Source organism: Podarcis tiliguerta, assembly GCF_965153285.1.
Source record: "Podarcis tiliguerta genome assembly, chromosome: 3".
NCBI classification, from domain to species: domain Eukaryota; kingdom Metazoa; phylum Chordata; class Lepidosauria; order Squamata; family Lacertidae; genus Podarcis; species Podarcis tiliguerta.
The window spans coordinates 86,777,121-86,796,431 of NC_139536.1; the positions used below are offsets into that span (position 1 = coordinate 86,777,121).

The 19,311-nt window shown below is 40.8% G+C and overlaps 1 protein-coding gene across 49 annotated transcripts in view; it reads left to right on the plus strand.

Annotated features, from left to right (window-relative positions):
* The window catches only part of DST (dystonin), a 315,621-nt gene extending 301,281 nt beyond the window's left edge, over positions 1–14,340 (plus strand). For 34 of the 49 annotated variants that reach the window (XM_083431241.1, XM_083431260.1, XM_083431249.1 and 31 more), the window contains 6 exons: positions 5,546–5,663; positions 8,616–8,684; positions 9,481–9,680; positions 10,127–10,237; positions 12,382–12,505; positions 13,279–14,340. In XM_083431241.1, the coding sequence (XP_083287367.1) occupies positions 5,546–5,663; positions 8,616–8,684; positions 9,481–9,680; positions 10,127–10,237; positions 12,382–12,505; positions 13,279–13,544 (888 nt within the window). In that variant the 3' untranslated portion in view covers positions 13,545–14,340. Of the gene's footprint in view, positions 1–5,545; positions 5,664–8,615; positions 8,685–9,480; positions 9,681–9,850; positions 9,878–10,126; positions 10,238–12,381; positions 12,506–13,278 lie in introns of all 49 variants that reach the window. The other 15 variants (XM_083431285.1, XM_083431239.1, XM_083431275.1 and 12 more) reach the window with 4 other exon arrangements.
* Positions 14,341–19,311: the final 4,971 nt, after the last annotated feature.

Genomic DNA, 19,311 nt, shown 5'->3' on the forward strand with positions numbered 1-19,311 from the left:
CATAAAATCTTGTGAGTAAAAAAAGAAAGAAAGAAAATATTCAGCCACTAATTACTTTGGGTATTCTCAATTTGTTAACTTTATATGCTTTCCTCTTGTTTGGTTCCCAAAAGTAACATGCCTTTCTCCCTTTGCTTAAGCTGTGTCTCGGTAAGGTACATGAAAAATTAAACTCAGTTACATGATTTGGCTGTAAAGCAAGTAGTGCTTACCTTAGCTTCTTTCCAAGGATGAAATCCAGCATTTTATTCTAGTGTGATCTTTGGGAAGAACTCCCCATAGGTACCCACATGAAGAATCTGGTCTTACATATCACAGTAATCCGAGCTAAGAAGTGCTGAATCCCTCTGACTATTTTTTTCTCCCAGGGAACAGGGTGGCTCTAAGATCCTACCTGTAATGGGGGATCAGATACAACCTTTAAATCCCAACCAATGCAAAAGACCTCAATCTTCCATATTATCAATCCAACTCATCCAAATCTCTTGTCCACCTACGACAAGAGATTTGGATGAGTTGGATTGATAATATGGAAGATTGAGGTCTTTTGCATTGGTTGGGATTTAAAGGTTGTAACCCTGCAGTCTGCTAGTGAGCTTTTCAGATTGCACAGTACAGTTAGAAGTGAGGCAGCCATGGCTTGTCCTGCTGTTTCTCCCCTGGTCCTGTTGTCCTTCCCTTCCTCCACTTGCTGCAATGGTCAGGCCTGCAGGTGTGCTGTGCAGCAGTTTGGGGTGAATCACAATGGCAGGAAAAGAAAAGAGCAGAACACGTTCTTATTACAGTGGGGAATGTAAATGAGGAGAGAAGCAGGTTTGGGATATTTCCCCCTTCCCCTCTGCAGCCAACCCTCCTTTAAATCTGCTACACAGGGTTGGACCCTCCATGGCAGATTTAGTGAGACTGTGGGGGGGTCTGCAGCGGGGAAGGGGGAAATATCCCAAACCTGTTTCTCTCCTCATTCTGCTGATGGAAACCTTACTGCCAGCTGAGTCAGGTCTCTCAGTTACAGTCTGACAACATTAGCTATGATTCATAGCGTTTTGCAATGGTAGTGTAAGAAATCCACTGGAACTATTGGAGACACTTTATGTATTAGTGATTTGATACTAATGTCATGGAAAGGAGATTTGAAATGTGCATATAAAGAGTGAAGGAGAAACTCAGGTGGCCATCCTTATACCACATTTTAGTTCCCTATCGGCCTGGCTCAGATCATTCTATATCAGCATCTTGAACCAAAGTATGCATGAGCCTTGTTGCCCATACACTCTGTCCTTGCATTGCTCTTCCCTCCTCTCTTCTCTGCATGCTGCAATAATCCTTCAATTAGACATACTTTCCCACTACATCCAAACTGGGAAGCTATGGCTGCAATGTTCAGAACAAGCTAGGATCTTAAACCAACTTCAGACCATGGTTTAAGATCCTGGGTTGTTCTGAACATTGTAAACCATAGTTTCCCATTTTGGACGTAACAGGAAATTATGGTTAATTGAAGACTTATCGGCTTATTGCAATAAGTTAAAGAGGGAAGAGTCTCTGTGCATTGCCAGAAGGCTCATTCATATCTCAGATTAAGGCTAAACATGTTGCCCCAAATGCAAACATGTGTTTACATTCATGGATTGGGAGAAGTAGGCTTTAAGCCACTTGAATGAGCCTGAAAATTATGCTATAATGGTGCAGAGATTTTCACCATGTGTACTAATATACGAAGCAACAGAGTGTACAATGAGTCCTTTAGATCACCAACGAATTTTGCTAAGGCTCCAGGATATTTGGGAGGGGAGTCAGTTGTTTTTCTTTCTTTATTTCACATTTCAGTAAGTGATTGTTTACTTGTACATATTAAAGGGCCCTCAGACTTGGTGTGTGGTGTGTGCACTGTAACATTTGGAAAGAATGTTGTTTGAGCACCCCTTTCCAGATGCTTTCATAACTGGCACATTAATGCTTTAAAACCAAAACCAGTTATAAAACCAATATGGAGAGAGGAAATATGTGTTAAAAGGAAGTATGTCTGGAATGCATGTTACATTCAAAGAGCGGAGCTATGCTTTCAAACGACTTGCATAAGAACATGTGGACAGGCTATAAGAGACCTAAGGGATTTTGCAGCATTTCCAAATCACTAAATTGAAGGACCAGCATTTATGTACCTTCCTAAAACTTTTGACAAAGTACAGCAGAAGTACAATTTTGCACACTTGTTCTCCTTAGACCAGTGGTGGCGAACCTATGGCATGCATGCCAGAGTGGGCACTCAGAACCCTCTCTGATGGCATGCACGCAAGATGGCATGCAGGGCTGTTACTGGGGGTTGGCAAAGGGACAGCCGCTCCCCCCATGCCAGTGCAGGTAGGAAACGCTCCCTAAGGTGCATGCCGCCCTCAGCAGCATCAGGGGAGTTGCGCGACAACAACCAGCTGGTTGGCAGACATTCAGCCCCCCCCCCCCCGCCAGTGTGGGCAGGAAATGCTCCCTAGAGTGCACGCTGCCCACAGTAGCGTGGGGGAGAGTTGTGTGCTGGCCAACCAGCTCCCCCCTCCCCAACGCTGCAGTTTAAGACAGACAGGGCGCTGGGTAAGGAAGCATGGAGACAGTGGGTTGTGATAGTGTGGGTTTGGATCCGAAGCAGGTTTGGATTTTTATTTTGGCGGGGAGCGACAGCTCGGCTAGCCATCGATTAACAGAAGGGTCTGTCTCTTACCCTTGAGGACAAACAGCAGGCTCGGGCTGTGCTGCTGTTTTCAAGATCCAAGATGCAGAGCGGGGTTGGGGTGGAGAAGGAGCCTGCCCTCCCATGCCAGGGAGGGGAGCACTATGCTGGGCCATGCTTGTGCAAAGCAAAACACACGGAAGAGGGGGCAGCTTTGCAATGTGCCACATTGGGATGCTTGTGCCTGGCTTTTGCATAAGCCTGATTTCTCTGACTTTACCTCCTTTTTTTGAACTCAGAAGGAGGTTGCTCTTTCGCTTGTTCTGGAGAGCGCAGACCGGGTGGGGAAGAGGGAGAGCCAGTGAGAGGGTGGGCGAGGTGCAGAAGGAGTGAATGTCATGAAGAGGGGCTGGGAGAAGTGAAGGGGTGGAGGCGAGCTGCTCCTTGAAGACACCTCACAACAGGAGACCTTGCTGCCTGCACGCTGCAAAGCCAATGAGCCTCAGTTCTCCTTCCTGCCCACCCAATCCCCAACCCAACATAGTGGCTCCAGCTTCCCTGGTGAATGGCTCAGTCGCTTGCCAGCTGCGGGTTTCCCCGAGTCCCACGCTGAGTCCTCTGTCTGTCTGTCTGTCTGTTTCCTCTCTGCTTCTCTCTTGTTCCCCGATGCTCGGGAGAGAAGGGCCACAGAGAGAGTGAAAAACAGACAGACATCTATACACACCCACATGCAGGGAAAGTATCCTGAGAGCGCTCTGCCTAACAGCCTGCTTCGCAACACACACAAGTGCTGCGGCTGCTGGGTTGCCAGTAACAAAAAAGAGCAAATTATTATTATTATTATTAATAATAATAATAATAATAATAATATTTTATACCCCGTCCATCTGGCTGGGTTTATTTATTTATTTATATTTATTTGTATGTGTGCATGAAGACAATCATTATTATCCCATATTAAATTGCCGTGTTGGCACTTTGCAATAAATAAGTGGGTTTTGGGTTGCAGTTTGGGCACTCGGTCTCTAAAAGGTTTGCCACCACTGCCTTAGACCCTTGGAGGATGCCAGCTCCTGCCCCCACCATGCGAGGGGTTTTTTGTTTGTCCCCCCCCCAACTCTAAACTGATACTTGTGCTAGTGAAGCTGCGTATTTGCAACTGAAAATTACCACATCATTAAAGTTGGGGAGACTATCCTTCTGGAAGGAGATGTGAGCTCTAGCATTGGGGAGGGGGAGTCTGCAGCCTTCAAGTTGTTGTTTTTTTAGGGTTTTTTTTAACAAATATAAAGTATTCGCAGAATTGCAGCATTATTACTTTGAGTTCAAAGGATAGTCTTGCTGGTGCTGGCCAGTTATTGGTTTACTTTAAAATGCTGCGTGTTGGGGTAGTATAATGGAGTTCAGCCAGCATCTAACGAAGTAAGAAAAATGAAACTTAAAAGAATAAAATAGACAGTAAAAACATTTACTAGAAAAGTGGAGACATGCCACTAATGGTTCAATAGCTACCTAATTAATGACACTCAAACCCTTGGCCATCCAATGAGGCTGAATGTTGGAAGATTCAGGGATGATAAAAGAAAGTTACCGTATTTTTCGCTCTATAAGATGCACCAGACCACAAGACGCACCTAGTTTTTGGAGGAGGAAAACAAGAAAAAAAATATTCTTAATCTCAGAAGCGAGAAAGCAGTGAAAGCAGCAATCCCTCTTGCTGTTCTGGCTTCTGGGATAGCTGCACAGCCTGCATTCGCTCCATAAGACGCACACACATTCCCCTTACTTTTTAGGAGGAAAAAAGTGAGTCTTATAGAGCAAAAAATACTGTACTTCTTCATGCAGCTCATAAACTGTGGAACTTACTCCCACAGGAGGCAGCAATAGTTTATCAACCTAAATGAATTTAAAAGAGGATTGGACAAATTCATGGAGGAGAGGGCTGTTTAAGGCTGCTAGCCATGATGGCTGTGTCCTGCCTCCACAGTTGGAGGCACTAAGGATTATGAAAACCAGTTGCTGCAAACCACAGGAGGGGAGAGTGCTCTTGTACTTGAATTCTGCTTGTGGGTTTCCCGCAAGCACCTGGTTTGGCCACTGTAAGAGCAGGATGGCCTAGATGGGCCATTGCCCTAATCCAGTTTATTCTTACTTTCTTCTCACACTGGCTATAGAAATACACACAATGTGTGGGAGAATGGCACAAAATGCTAAAAAAATTAGCACCCCTTGAAGAAGGGCATCCCTGAAGAAAGATTTCTGGATCCCTATTTGTTACATGATACAACACTTGCCTAGAAAAGCCCTTAGTGGCTATTCTAAGGGGCAGCTTTCCAGAAGGCAAGAGGGTGAAAAAGAAATTATGAAATAACAATAAAAGTCTGTTTTTCTGACTTATTCAGTGGTCATCACTGTAATATTTGTTCTGTGGATGTGTCCTCATAATGAGTTCTAATCCATATTTCGGTGGAAATATTCTTATCATTTTTGCAAGAAGAGATCAGTGAAGGTTTTAGTATTGACAGTACAATTCCATGATACAATAGCTTCATGTATCACATGACTGATTTTTCTCCTTTGAAAAGATCTGAGAAACATCCATGTGGCTCTCAAGAATCAAACCTAGCAGCATTATACCCTTGTGCTCTGCCTCCCTCCCCTCCCCCACCAATCTCATTGCTACCTTTTGGGTTAATGCAGTTGCATTCAACTTGAAAACAACCTTTTACTATATGCATAATGCAAAACTCTTTGGTGATTTTTCTACTAATGATTTAGGAGCTTATTGTGCGTGGCTAATTTTAACCCTCTTGGCTTGGAGCGCACCGTGCTGTTTAGAACTTGTAGGAAACCTTGAGCTTGATTTCCTGTCTTCCTGCACAGTTTGGTGACTCCCAGCAACTCCGTCTTGTCCGCATTCTGCGGAGCACTGTTATGGTTCGAGTTGGAGGCGGATGGATGGCACTTGATGAGTTCTTAGTGAAAAATGATCCTTGCAGAGGTATGTAGGAAGACTTCTTTACATATGACTATTAAACTCATTAATAGTGTGTATACAACTGCTGTCATGGATTAACTAGGGTGGTAAGGTTAGAAGGATGAAATGTAAACTGTATAAATTCCTGGTTTAGTTAAACACTGATTCACTTACGATGCCCTACTTATATATGGTACATCTTACTATTTTTAAGGACTACCTACTGAAGATACGTAGATCAGAGCTTTCCAAACTCTGTGTCGCAACACGTTAGTGTTGGCTGCAGTGTGTAGGTGTGCCACACGAATGCTCCCCACGCTCCTCCCAGAGCTAGAAAGGGGTTAGTTTAACCTCTGGTTTGCTAGTAAAACTGAATTACTGTGTCGTGAAATGATGCAAAACTGAATTACTATCCTGAAATGATGCATGTCTAAAAAGTGTGGCACAAACATGAAAAGTTTGGAAAGCTTCTGTATACTCTGGCTATGCATTGCATTCACCATGTGAGAGCTTGACTTAAAAGGAATTTCTTTGGCTCTCTCACACCAACAGAATGAAAAGCTGTCAGGAACACAGAAACCACACATACAGGAAAGGAGGAAGTTCTGGCTTCCCTTCCCTGTCCATTGGTTATCTCCCCTTTTCTCTGTTGTTAGCTAATTTTTCCTCAGAGTTGGGAGGGGGGAAGAGCAGAAACTGTGGTGGGACCACTCTTATGGTGAGTGTAACATGTAGCCTGGCTCATGGTGAACAGCTGAAGGGGGAAATGGCTCACTGGTTTATGGCCTAGGTCTTCCAAGAATTCTATTCTATTGAGCCCAGATTTGTAAGCAGATTTAACTGTGGCATCTTAACAGCCTTATAAGCCTAAAACCTGATTCACAGAAGGTAGCCTGGGTTTAGTTGAAATCATTTCTGGGTCCTAGGTCTGCCTGCTGTGTGTGTTGATAGAATGCAGTTGGCATGGGAGTGGTTGGGCTAGGCTCACCAAGAGGTGAAGTGAAGCAATCACTTTGGGGGGCAAAATTCCAGAAGTTCAGTGGAAATGGTAAGTAAAATAGTGACTACTTGCTAATCCCAGAGGGAATAATATAAAGGGCATCACCCAGTTTTATGTTGTGAATGTACAAAGGAATGTTAAGATGGGGTGGTGAACGTAATGCTCTATTTCTCAAAAATGAAAAGTAGCTACAGAAAACATTATTGGGCATATATTAGATTATTTTTCTCTGTAGTTAAAACTGTGAATTCTATACGTAATGCTGCAAGTTCAGACTGAAATGTAAACATTGTGGTGGTATACAGCTTCTTAGGGCTATATATTTCTTTTTCCTTAATCAGGCTAATGCTTACTTATCCAGCCACAATTTTATCAGATACAATTGAAACTACAACTTAAAATTCCTGCTGTTTAGTAAAGGATCATATGACTGGATGTTACCTGTAGTGTTGAGAAAAAGGGTGAACTGTGCCTCTGGTGGAAAACTTGCTTCAATTCTGTTTTAATTATGTTATGCTTGAGTCACATTTTACATTCCTGCTGTACAGGAATAAATGAGATAGTTACACAGCCTGCATTGATAATCCCCCTGATTCCATCATCCCATCTCATACTCTACTCTGAAGAATCTTAACAGAACAAAAGTGGAATGCAGCATTCTGACTGAATGTAATTGACTCCTATAATAACACATTAGATGTTCTATTTTATTCTTACATTGTGAGATGCCTACAATCCACCCATGTTCCACCTAAGTCAGGTGAACAGTACTTGATTTGACATATTTATTGTTGCTGCTTTTAAAAAACAACAACAGCTGGTATCTCCAGCTGATTGTCACCAAGCTTCCCATTACAGGAATTGGTTTCTTCAACACCAGTGTATACAAATATGGAAGATCTCTGAATTTCCAAAAACTATTATGATATTTACCCACCCACACATGTGATGGCTGCTACTGTAGTTTATGCCTTTCCCTTCCTCCTCCAGTACAACTACGAGGAAGCATTAACTTCTGTTTTAAATTAACCACAGCTTTTTATCATCTGGATCTGGACAAAATGTGGTTAATCTTAACCACTTATTTAAACAAACCAACTTCAGACCATAGTTTAGGAAGATGACTTGTTTCAATAAACCATAGTTAAGGTTAATTTGGACATCTAGGTTTGGACATCATGCAAAACTGTAGTTACTTAAAGTGAAAGCAGAAGCTTCTTATCCTTTTTCACGGCCACACCAGAGGAGGACAAGGCAGGGGAGAAGTCAAGAGCTCACTACAGCTCATCACTAACATAAACCATGGTTTAGCGTTATGTGTAAATTGAGTCAATATGGAGAGATTATTTTTTTCTGAAACAGATTTTCAGCAAGGAAAGTTCATTTGTGATTTTCAGTATTACTGAATATGAGTCTGAATTTTTTTGTTTTCCATTTGTGGGGTACTTCACCTACAAAATCCCTTTCAAAGGGCAACATAATTTCAGAGATAAACCTGCCTCAAAAGGATGGAACGTAAGATTGCATTCTTCATCAAATCTGTCATGGAAACACTAGCTCTTATGTGGAAACTGTAAATCATATGCAAACCTGTTGGGTGTCTTAATGGTGACTAGGTTTCATTCTATTAAAGCACTGTGTGATGTGTTGTGTCCTCATTTCATGCAACCTTAAGAAGTATGAAGATAGAACCTCCCTTTTTGAAGATGGCAACGAAACCACTTGCTTTCTTTTTTTTACCTACATGATGACATTGGGACTGTCTGCAGCTGAGCTTACACCAAGAGTGGTTTCTTTTGCTGAAGAAAACTCCATGGCCTTGCTTAGGAACACTTTGCGAGAACTTTTAATCACTTAAGATCTGTCCTTGGCCTGCAGCTTTGAATCTTCTTGCATATGCAACTGCTGTAATTGATTTCTTCTCCTGCTAACAATTTTCTTTTAATATGACCCATATCCTGTGTCATTTTTTCTAGTTCATCATCATGGGAGTAAAATGTTACGTTCGGAATCAAACTCTTCAATTACCACTCAGCCTACTATAGGTTGGCAAACCCCTCTCTTTGTCTCTCCTGTTCTTAATGTTCTTTTCCATTTCCTACCCACTCTGCTTTGATATATACAAATATATATTTAACACAATGCTTCACGTTTCACATTTTTTAGCCTTAACACTTATTGCACTGGCTGGTGCTTGAGAGCTTGCTTCTAAATTTCCTTTGACACGCTCGGAAAGAGTGTTTCAAAAGCAATTGCCATTAAGACAGAGAAAACCAAATGCTAACCTGTTCACGCATCTGAACCTTGTGGGAAGTTCTCACCTTTGCCTCTTTACCTGCGTTTGTCTGTGCCCAGCATCCCATCACTTCTTTACAGTTTGGGAGTTTCTGTTTGTCATTGCATGTTGCCCAACTGCATTACTATATAGCTTAGAATTAATATGGTTTTATGCTTTTCTCTCCATGTTTACTCATCGTAGCCAGCATCTGTTTCTGAATCATCCAAACAGTGGTAGCATTAGTCAAATGGGTCTTCAGGTTGAGTCTGTGCATTGGTAACCAAATAGCATGTTGAGCCATTCCATTATCATGCTGATTTATGTTGACAGCAGTTCATCTCTGCTAGCATAAAACGTTAGATGCGCAGTTCATCTTTTGCTAGCGTAAAATGTTAGATGCGCATATTCTGCAAATGAACTTTTTTTGTCTCAAACAAATGCATTACTCACTAATGTGTTTGAATTGTTTGGCCTGTTTGTTTAGCTCTAGCAAAGCCAGCGATATGGACAGGCAGCCGGGGAAATAATCAGACTTCTCAATTTCTCTCTTTCGCATCCTCTAGCTAAGGGGAGGACGAACATGGAGCTACGTGAGAAATTCATTTTGGCAGACGGAGCTAGCCAAAGCATGGCTGCCTTCCGACAAAGGGGACGCAGATCACGACCTTCTTCAAGGGGTGCTTCACCCAACAGATCCATGTCTGTGTCAAATCCACCTGCCCAAGGAGCTCCAACATCAGCTCTTGCTGCCAGCACACCCAAGGTATGACTGGAGTGGTGCAGATGAAATTGAATGCAGTTAATAAAATCAGGCCAAGCTTGCTACAGTTCGCCGTAATGCTACCCTAAAACAAATAGGGGAGATATTGGTTATTTTATTTTTCAAAGAAAGCTAACAAAAGTTTTTTATCGTTTCCTCCCTTACAATCGCAGCGGTCGTGCAAGCCTGGGAAAAAACATGTAAGCTAATTAGAAAAGTGGAAAAAAACAATAATGAAAAAACCATTAACCCACCATTGCATTTTAAAAAGCACACATACATTCTCTTTTGTATAGAATGCTTGTCAACTGTTCCTGCTTTGTTTTGGTGTCATTTTGTTTTTGACTTTTACTGTGAGATTCAGTATTCATAATCTGAATATTCCTCTCCATGACATTGTTTTCCATCGCCTGTTCTTCACCCTTGTGATTTGCCATTGTTCCATACAGACACCCCATCATTTAACACGCAACTATGGTAAACCATGGTTGATAAACAGCAAAACATCATCTCCTTGTAAACCTCCAGAGTGCTCTGAATATCAAGTGTCATCCACAGAGGTACAGTAATGGATGGATATTCTAGTCTAACATTCACTAAAACTATCCTGTTAGCTAACATTCACTACAGTTCCTTGCCCAGCTATGCTGTACCTTCCTTACATATTAATGCACTCCGTTTGTTTTCAATCTTCTATCCAGCAATTTTACTTTCTCTCTTTTTAAATCTATAAATTGATCAGTCATTTGAGTTTGTTTGGGTCTTGATGAGCATGTCTTTAAATTCTATATAACGATGGTCAAACTAGGAATCAGCTCTGTACATGTGGAGTCTAGGATATTTATAACTGAAATCATCTAGTTTGCTCTAGATAAGCGGTTAGATAAATATGAGATCCTGGTGCATTACCATTCTGCCTAATGAAAAGTTATGTGAAATGCAAGAAGTTTCAGATTCCTGCACTAACATTAAGTCAGTCCAATATTATTTTACCTAATAGTATGCCATTGGTGTTCTGGCTCTGTTTGACCCCATTTATTACTTAGGCCTCTCAGAGCTAAGCACACCAAAATCAATAAACTAAAACACTTTCTATTCCATGCTGAACTATGGCCTCAGTTTAGTTTCAAGCCCATCCCTTCCCAACAGCTCAGAGCAAGAAATGGCATTAAAATAGAAACTATAAATACTATGCTTAGGAAACCTAGATAAAATTGTGAGATTGCATTGCAACTATCCCATATCTGCTTTACTCTGGCCATTAAAAATGAGTGAAAATAAAAATATCTTAGAGTGTATCTGGCTCGGTCCTCCAAGAGAAAGAAGTTCCATATATCTCAAGGAGCCACCAAGAATGTCTCACTTCGTGCCCTCATGGTACAAACACGCATTAAAATTAATTATCTGGTGATTGTGGAACACTGCGTAGGTGGCAGCCACCAGAATATTTAGGATCTGAAGTATCATTAAGTGCCAATCCTGGGGAAACAACCCAAGCTATAATTTCTCAGTTCTCATAGGGAAATGGTTGTTTGTTTAGAACAAGGGAATATTGAGAACTGAAATGCATAAAAGATTGAAAGAGTCTACTATGGATTAAGGAGCCAAAGATTAAATCAGTAGACTGTCTCCTGCTGACATAATACTGCTGTCTTCTCACATAATACAAAATTATATTAGAGTATGCAGTACATCGATGGTTAGCGCTGAGAAGAATGTGTTATTACTGCTCTTGCTTGTGGCGGCTACCACTTCTGCTACTTTCCCTCCAGCTTTTTCTACAACTAACTTCTGAGATTTTTGTATGGCTTTGCTTACTAGGTTGCGAAACACCTACTTAGCTATCCTTCCCATAAAATACATTTATTACATGTACAGAATTATTACTCCTAAATATCCACAGGATTTAAAACACAATATAGAATATGAATTTCTGACAGTTTCTAATATTATGCTTTCTTTTTCTCCATACTTAAGCAGATAGCATAGCCTCAATGTAAACTTCCTATTTGCATTTAGCTATTAGCAGCAAACCAAAGAAGTGTCAGTGCAGCAATTTAATTGTCCTCCCTGGTCAGAATTAATTCCATATTGCCTTGATGACTAAACAGTGATCCTTCAGACTAGTCACACTGGTGCATTTTTCAGAAGCATAGGCATGTTACACATTGTTGCAGAAAAAATAGCAAAATGTCTTGTCATAGAGTAAACTCATGATTTTGTAGTTTAGAGTTGACTTCATCAGATACATGAAGTGTGATCCTAAGTTGGCAGGTATATTACATCTTGACATGTAAATATAAAAAGCCATTATTTTTGTTTGTTTGTTTGTTTGTTTGTTTGTATGTTCATTTATACAATGTCATCAGTGTACAAAGCACCTTACCAAGTTATGTAAGCAAAACTAGACAGGTTCTTGCTCTCAAGAAGCTTATAAACTAAAAATTGATAACTGGGAAACATTGAGGGAGGGAAGGAAGAGATACAGTGACAGGTAAAGTGCTTTACATACTAGATATTATTACCATTTGGTTCCCTTTCCAACTCATTAACTAAATATTCCTATGTCATCACTTTTTGGAATAGCTTTTTCTTTGCCATGCATGTTCCGAAGAAGGTGATATGGATGGAGTCCTAAATTCAGCTCTTGTTTGTTGTAGAACATAATGGGTTTGTTTCATTCAGATCTCCTTGTGTCCTACAGGGGACTCCAATACAAGGGAGTAAACTTAGATTGCCAGGATATCTGTCTGGGAAGGGTTTCCATTCTGGAGAAGACAGCAGCCTCATTTCAACAGCAGCTACAAGAGTCAGGGCACATTTTGCAGGTGAGCACTGGAGAGCTTGGAATAAATGTATCTGGGATGCTAGTACCTAATACATAGAGTCAAAAGTAGACTACTGCATGTACACACATTGCGTTGGATCTGCTTCTCTGGGAGGCTGAAATGTGGCAGATCCTGCTTTGAATCAAGGCCTTGGTACTGATGAAATTCTGATTCACTGAAGGTGGGATGTAAAATTGGAACTGCATATTGATATCATGTCTAACTTGTGAGTTTCATGATAGCAGAGCAGAAGGAGCTAGAGTGAAAAGTTCCACTTGTGATACAAAGCACTTTAAAAGGGAAATAGTTGGCATTGAAAACAGTAGATTGCTCTGACTCGTATCCACCAGCTGCACATAACAGAGGGGCTCTGATGTATCCATGTAGGATTGAAACAGGGCATACTTGATGTGCCCAGTGGGTAGCATCCAGAACGTCCCTGCTGAATGTGACAAAAGGACCATCCAGTCCAGCATCATGTTTTCATGATGGCCAATCAGGATGGGAAGCCCACAATCAGGATGTGAGTGTAGCAGCAGCCTCCTTACCAGTGAAACCCAACCACTAGTGTTCAGAGATAGAAGCTGCCATGACCAGTAGCCACGGTTAGCTTTATCCTCTGGTTTGTAATGAAAGAGCAGCACTAGCTTGAGTAGATTTCTGGATGCCCATAATGGAGCACCATGAAGCTCTTGATGATGCCAGTACAAAATCAGCCTTCGTTATCCCTGCTCACTCTAATTGCAATGGGTGTATTTCTCCTCCTCATGCAGACACCAGAAAAACACCAAGCAGACCTGGAAGTCGAGCAGGAAGCAAGGCTGGCAGCAGAGCAAGCAGCCGCCGGGGCAGTGACGCATCTGATTTTGACATTTCAGAAATTCAGTCTGTGTGCTCAGATGTATCAGAGACTGTTCATACCCCAATTAGGCCAACACCCCGACCCAATTCTCGCTCAGCATCTGGAAAACCTTCCAAAATTCCAACTCCACAAAGAAAGTCGCCGGCCAGCAAATTAGACAAGTCCTCCAAGAGATAGTGTGGTCGGCTCTGTCAAGACCACCTTTTTCCTGTGCATTAAATATTTAAGTTTTTAAGATGTAAAATATTCTGTAGAAATTATTGTGAAATATTACGAGAGTTGGATTTTTAATTTTGCAGATGGCCTTATTTGTGTATTTGTCTTGTTTATTTTATGTGTATGATTTTTGTCAAATTTTGTTTCGTTTATGCCATATCATATGTGAAAAGGAGAAAGTTTTTTTTCAATGTAACTAACGGTTGTTTGCAGTAATGTGTAGAGAGATCACTAAAAGCAATTACTGAATGTACAATTGTCTTTGCGTCCTAAGTCAACAAGGCCTGTCACTTCATCATTAGATTAACAGTAAAGGATACCTCATAACTTTGTCTTAATACAAATGAAAAAGACAACAGTCAACATTATGCATTTTGAACTAACGCAGTGGACTTGAAGAGGCATGTGGCAGGGATACTAAGAAACAGAAGACACAGTTCATACTGCAGTTAATCAAACATTATCCTACAGAGAATTCACAGAGAGAGTTACTTAAAGAGCACTTGCCAGTACTTCAGTACTCCAATATTTTGCAGCATTTTCTGTGCCATTGCTTTAAAGGCCAGACACCATCTGGAATCTAGAATTATTACACTTGTATCAGAATGCCAGTATAATCTGCATTCACGTCAGCGTGAGGTTTTCTTTTGCTTGAGTGGATGATAGCACTGTATCATTGGACTCATTTTATATCAAAGCAGTTTTGCTTGCAGAAAGAAAAGGAAAAAAAATTATGAAATAAAGCTTGTCCCTTCTCTTTGTTGCTACTGTATTCCTTATATCCCATGGAGGTGTGTGTTCTGTGTCAACTTTACGTCGTACATGATTTGCAAGATTCAGATCATTACTTTCAGAACAACCCTTATTTTTTCCCATTTCTCCATCACCTTTCATGCAATCATTGGATTCCTTCAGTATACCAATTTTTGCACGTCATAAGGCACAATACACCATTCATGCCTTCAACAAGAATTCCATACTGTTGACCAGTGAATAAAACAATACTGAGTGAATCAGTGTGGAGAAAGACTAGGAAGAGGTCAGATGAATTGAGGCAGAGCATGGTTTCATTTGCAAGCAGAAAAAATGCACTAGGAAACATCTACATTTCTTCCATCGAATTCTGGTAATTGTATCTCTTCAAGAGACTACAAATCTCCAGTCTTTAAAAAATGGGATGTTTCCATGGTTTTGAGGGAAAACTGTTGAGAGTTAAGCTCCCATTTCCCACACATCCAGTGGTGCAGGAGTGGGTCCCAAGTAGAGCAATCCCATACAGTGGTACCTTGGTTCTCAAACTTAATCCATTCTAGACGTCTGTTCCAAAACCAAAGTGTTCCAAAACCAAGGTGCGCTTTCCCATAGACAGTAATGCAAAACAGATTAATCCATTCCAGACTTTTAAAAACAACCCCTAAAACGGCAATTTAACATGAATTTTACTATCTAACGAGACCACTGATCCATAAAATGAAAACAATAATCAATGTACTGTTCTATAAAATAAATAAGACAGTATTGTAGATGATAAAAATTATAATTATTATTTTTTCTTACCTGCGCTGATGTTAGTCATTGTTTGGATGGGGGGAGTGCTTTTATCCATTTCCACAGTCACACAATCAGTAGCTAAACTGGGTTCCACACAGTCACAAAAACAAATTAACCAAAAAAGCCTCAAAAACAAAAAAATGCAAAATAAATAGCAAAACCAAAAGCGCCAAACTTAATCCGTTCTGGAAGTCCATTTGACTTCCAAAATGTTCAAAAACCAAGGCGCGGCTTCTGATGGGTGCAGGCACCCCGGAAACAATAGCCGACAACCACATAGGACGTTCGGCTTCCAAAAAACATTTGAAAACCAGAACACTTCCAGGTATTCGGCGTTTGGGAACCAAGGTACTACTGTATTACATGGGTCAGTGTAGTGTTGCAGTTAGAGTCAAACTGGGACCTGGAAGTCCCAGGTTCAGTTCTCTACTCGGCCATGAAGCTAATTGGGAGATCTTGGGCCAATCCGTTTCTCTCAGCCTAGCTTACCAAGTTGTGGTGATAAAATAGGGGAACAGAGAACCATGTGCACCACCCTGGGTTCCTTGGAGGAAACATCAGAGATATAAATGTTATGTGTTTGCTTATTTAACCACATAGGCTGGATCAACAACCACTGCAAGGAATACAAGGTCAAACAGGATCACAATGATTTATATTGTGAAGGGGTGAAGAACAGTTCTTGATTATTTTTATTACAGGTTTAAAAAAGATACTTTTACTCCTCAGTATTGACCCACTTACCCCTCTGCTTTTATTACATTACATATTTCCTTTACACTTATGAAATGACAGAGCCTTATGGACTCCCGCTGCTAAGCATTCCTATAGCACTTTTATTTTTAAAGTGCTTTCAAAATCTTTAAAGGTTTAGATTTAAAGTTGGGTTGTAAGTTAGGTTGCTCTTGCTGTTGTTTCCCATTTATACATGGGAGAGTGAGGCTGATTTGCTCAAGATCACACAACCATTATGGCAGAGGGACTTTAACTCAGCCTTTCTGGATCCAAGTTCTTCATCTTGGTCCCAGGAACTCCCAGCAATATTGCAGCAGGGCACAGAGAGTATCCAGGTGGTAAAAATTAGGTGTGATCATTCTATATTACACTTAATACCTCTGGGAATATTTGCTTCTAACACCAGAACACAATGCTTCCCTCAGCAGAAATGCCTATTTTTGGTTTTGGATATATTCTCATTATTTTTGTGTGCCTTTTACTTCTTTGGAGCATATGTGTTTAAATTAGAGATTTAATACTCCATTTGGATTTTGCCTAGCAGCAAAATAACAAGCCATACTTGCCACTAAACAGATGGTTACTTGTGGTTCCTGAACTACTGATGAACTTGGTAAGCTTTAAATGGCTTTGTTTTCTTTGTCAAAGTTAGTCTGAGCAGCTGCCCACAATTCCAGTACTGGCAAAGCGTGAGAGGTGCCCATTTATGAGATACTAATTATTCTTTATTCTAATAATCCTCTGAAGGATTCATAGTTTCACTACAACTTGTGGGTTTGACTAGTTCAATGGATTGGTTTTCAGGGGCCCTTGCAGAAGTACATTTTATGGTGCATTCATTATGATACGTGGTCGTTATGTTATCGGAGCAGTCATACACAGTCCCACTTTCGATACTGTTTGCACCTGCAAGGGTTTGGAGGCAGTCACACTTTCCATTTCCAATCAGTGTGTATCCCTTAACTTCCTGCTAAAATCCTGTAACTTTCTTTACCACAGATATTCTGGTTTATTTTGTTGTTGTGCTATAGCTCTTCCAGACAGTAATAATGTAGCATTGGAGCAGCATTGCAGAAGCAAACTAAAGCAGGATAAATTCACCTCTAATGCTCTATTACAGTGCCAAGACCTTGTTGCAGGATAAGCCCACAATAAAATAGTCTACAAGGTCCCTTACTCAGTTCTTACTGAAGCATGCATGGCAGGGCCTATACAGTTTATTTTTACAATATAGTGGTTTGTGAAATATTGGTGTCACCTTTGCTCATATCGCAGGCAAGGATATGCAACAAAGGGGAGGGGGGAGTACCTCAGTTTGATCATATTTGTATACTGTTCCCATTTAATGTGGAGATCTGAACCACTTAACACATCACAATTTACTGTCATAGAGATCATGTTATTCCAGGCAAATCAGGGGACTTGTATTACGAAAAACACTTGCAGCCCACTTTTGCACATTGCAGTGAAAATGTGCTTTCATATCCAGAGATTTTCTACGTGCCAGTATGTTGTTTATAATGAAGCACACATTTGATGTGCTTGCCTTTTTAAAAGTCTCACCCAATCCTCTAGAGCAGCTGCATTAGAACTGAAATTAATGGCTGCCTTTAAGTCAAAAGAAGTTACATCTGCGCCACTCAGTCATTTGTCCCATTGTTCTAGCTGGTAAGTTATTCTGTTCTCTTTATTTAAGGTGCTTAAATTAACACCGTATTAACACTGTTGAAAAAACGTAGTTTGCTTTATTCTAGCATGGCAGTCAAAAGAATGCCTGGCCAGAGAGAGGCTTTATTTTACAGAGAAACAATGAAGTGCAGTGATAAGAAACTAACTTTCATTAAATGTGACCTTTACAACGCTGGACATTATTTCTGCTTCTAATATTTATTTGACACTGTCCAAGAGTGAAAATGCAAAGCAGTTTCACCAATATGATCCCTAACTATTTCAGAGTGTGGCCTGGCAAATCACCAGAAAACTGTAGGCCTCTGAATGTGGTGCCCTCCTAGTCAGCCTCGGTTTACCTCAGAAATGCTTTGATGATTTTTTGCGCTTCCAGCAAACGGCTATAACAAACACGATTCTGTTTTCATGCCTTTCATGGTGGAAATGTCCCAAATTCGATTTTCATTTGTAATGCCTCATCCTTACGTCTGGCCATTTTCACTAAATCCTGCTGCAGGTTATATGTTGAGAAATGAATGGCAAATAGGGCATTTTGAAGTGTCAGCATTTTTTTTACAATCGTTAAGAAGAGTTCAGGTTTTCTTATTACATCTTTGATTCTGGCTGAGGTAGAAATAGCCTTTGAAATGAATTTTCAGAGGTGTCTGTGTATTGTCATGAGTAAATGCAAGAAGTGAAGTGACAAGTGAAGAAGCAAAAATAAATATACGTTAATCAAGCCTCTTCAAGCCAAAGAGAAGCACTTGTGCAGTCCATACTTCTAAACTGAGGTGATCTTGGAATGCGGAGATGACATTGTACTTCCCCCTCTAGCTTTCTCACAAGCCAAAAATTGTGATATTAATGGGAAAACTTTTCTTTAGACTAAATAGCTGTTTGCGTGTCGAGACCCCAAAGCCACCCCTTTCTTTAGACTAAATAACTGTTTATTGCAGCTTTTGAGCAAAACACAATCTATAGAAGGAGTTATAATAAGGGGGGGAAAGATATATGGGAGATGGGTTAAGGTGTTTTCATCATACAGTAGTATCTCGGGTTAAGAACTTAATTCGTTCTGGAGGTCCGTTCTTAACCAGAAACTGTTCTTAACCTGAGGTACCACTTTAGCTAATGGGGTCTCCCGCTGCCACCGCGCGATTTCTGTTCTTATCCTGAAGCAAAGTTCTTAACCCGAGGTACTACTTCTGGGTTAGCAGAGTCTGTAACCTGAAGCGTCTGTAACCCGAGGTACCACTGTAAAAGTTGTTGGAAATATGAATATACCAAACTGTCAGTTGTGATGCATGGAACACAATAGAAGGTGCCCAAATGTTCTCAGTTTTGTACGGAAGGTGATGGCTGCTCCTTCCATTATTGAAGCACCATGCATTTGTCTATCCATCATGCATGCATGACCCAATGGTGAATTTCGAGTAGGGGGAACATAATTCGACCAATTGTAGAGAGGTTGATAGTACTCAAGACATATTCACACCATACGTTTAAAGCACTCTGACCCCACTTTAAAACAGTCATGGCTTCCCCAAAGAATTCTGTGAGCTGTCATTCATTAAGGGTGCTGAGAGTTGCTGGGAGATCTCCCTAGTCCCTTCACAGAGCTACAATTTACAGAGTTTCCATAGAAGAAGTGTGGATTGTTAAACTACTATGGGGAATTGTAGCTCTAAATTAATATCAGGACTTCATCCAAAAGGGGGCTTACAGCTGGGCAGCTCCACATTACGTGGTAAGGGGACCTGATTTCTGTCTCGCA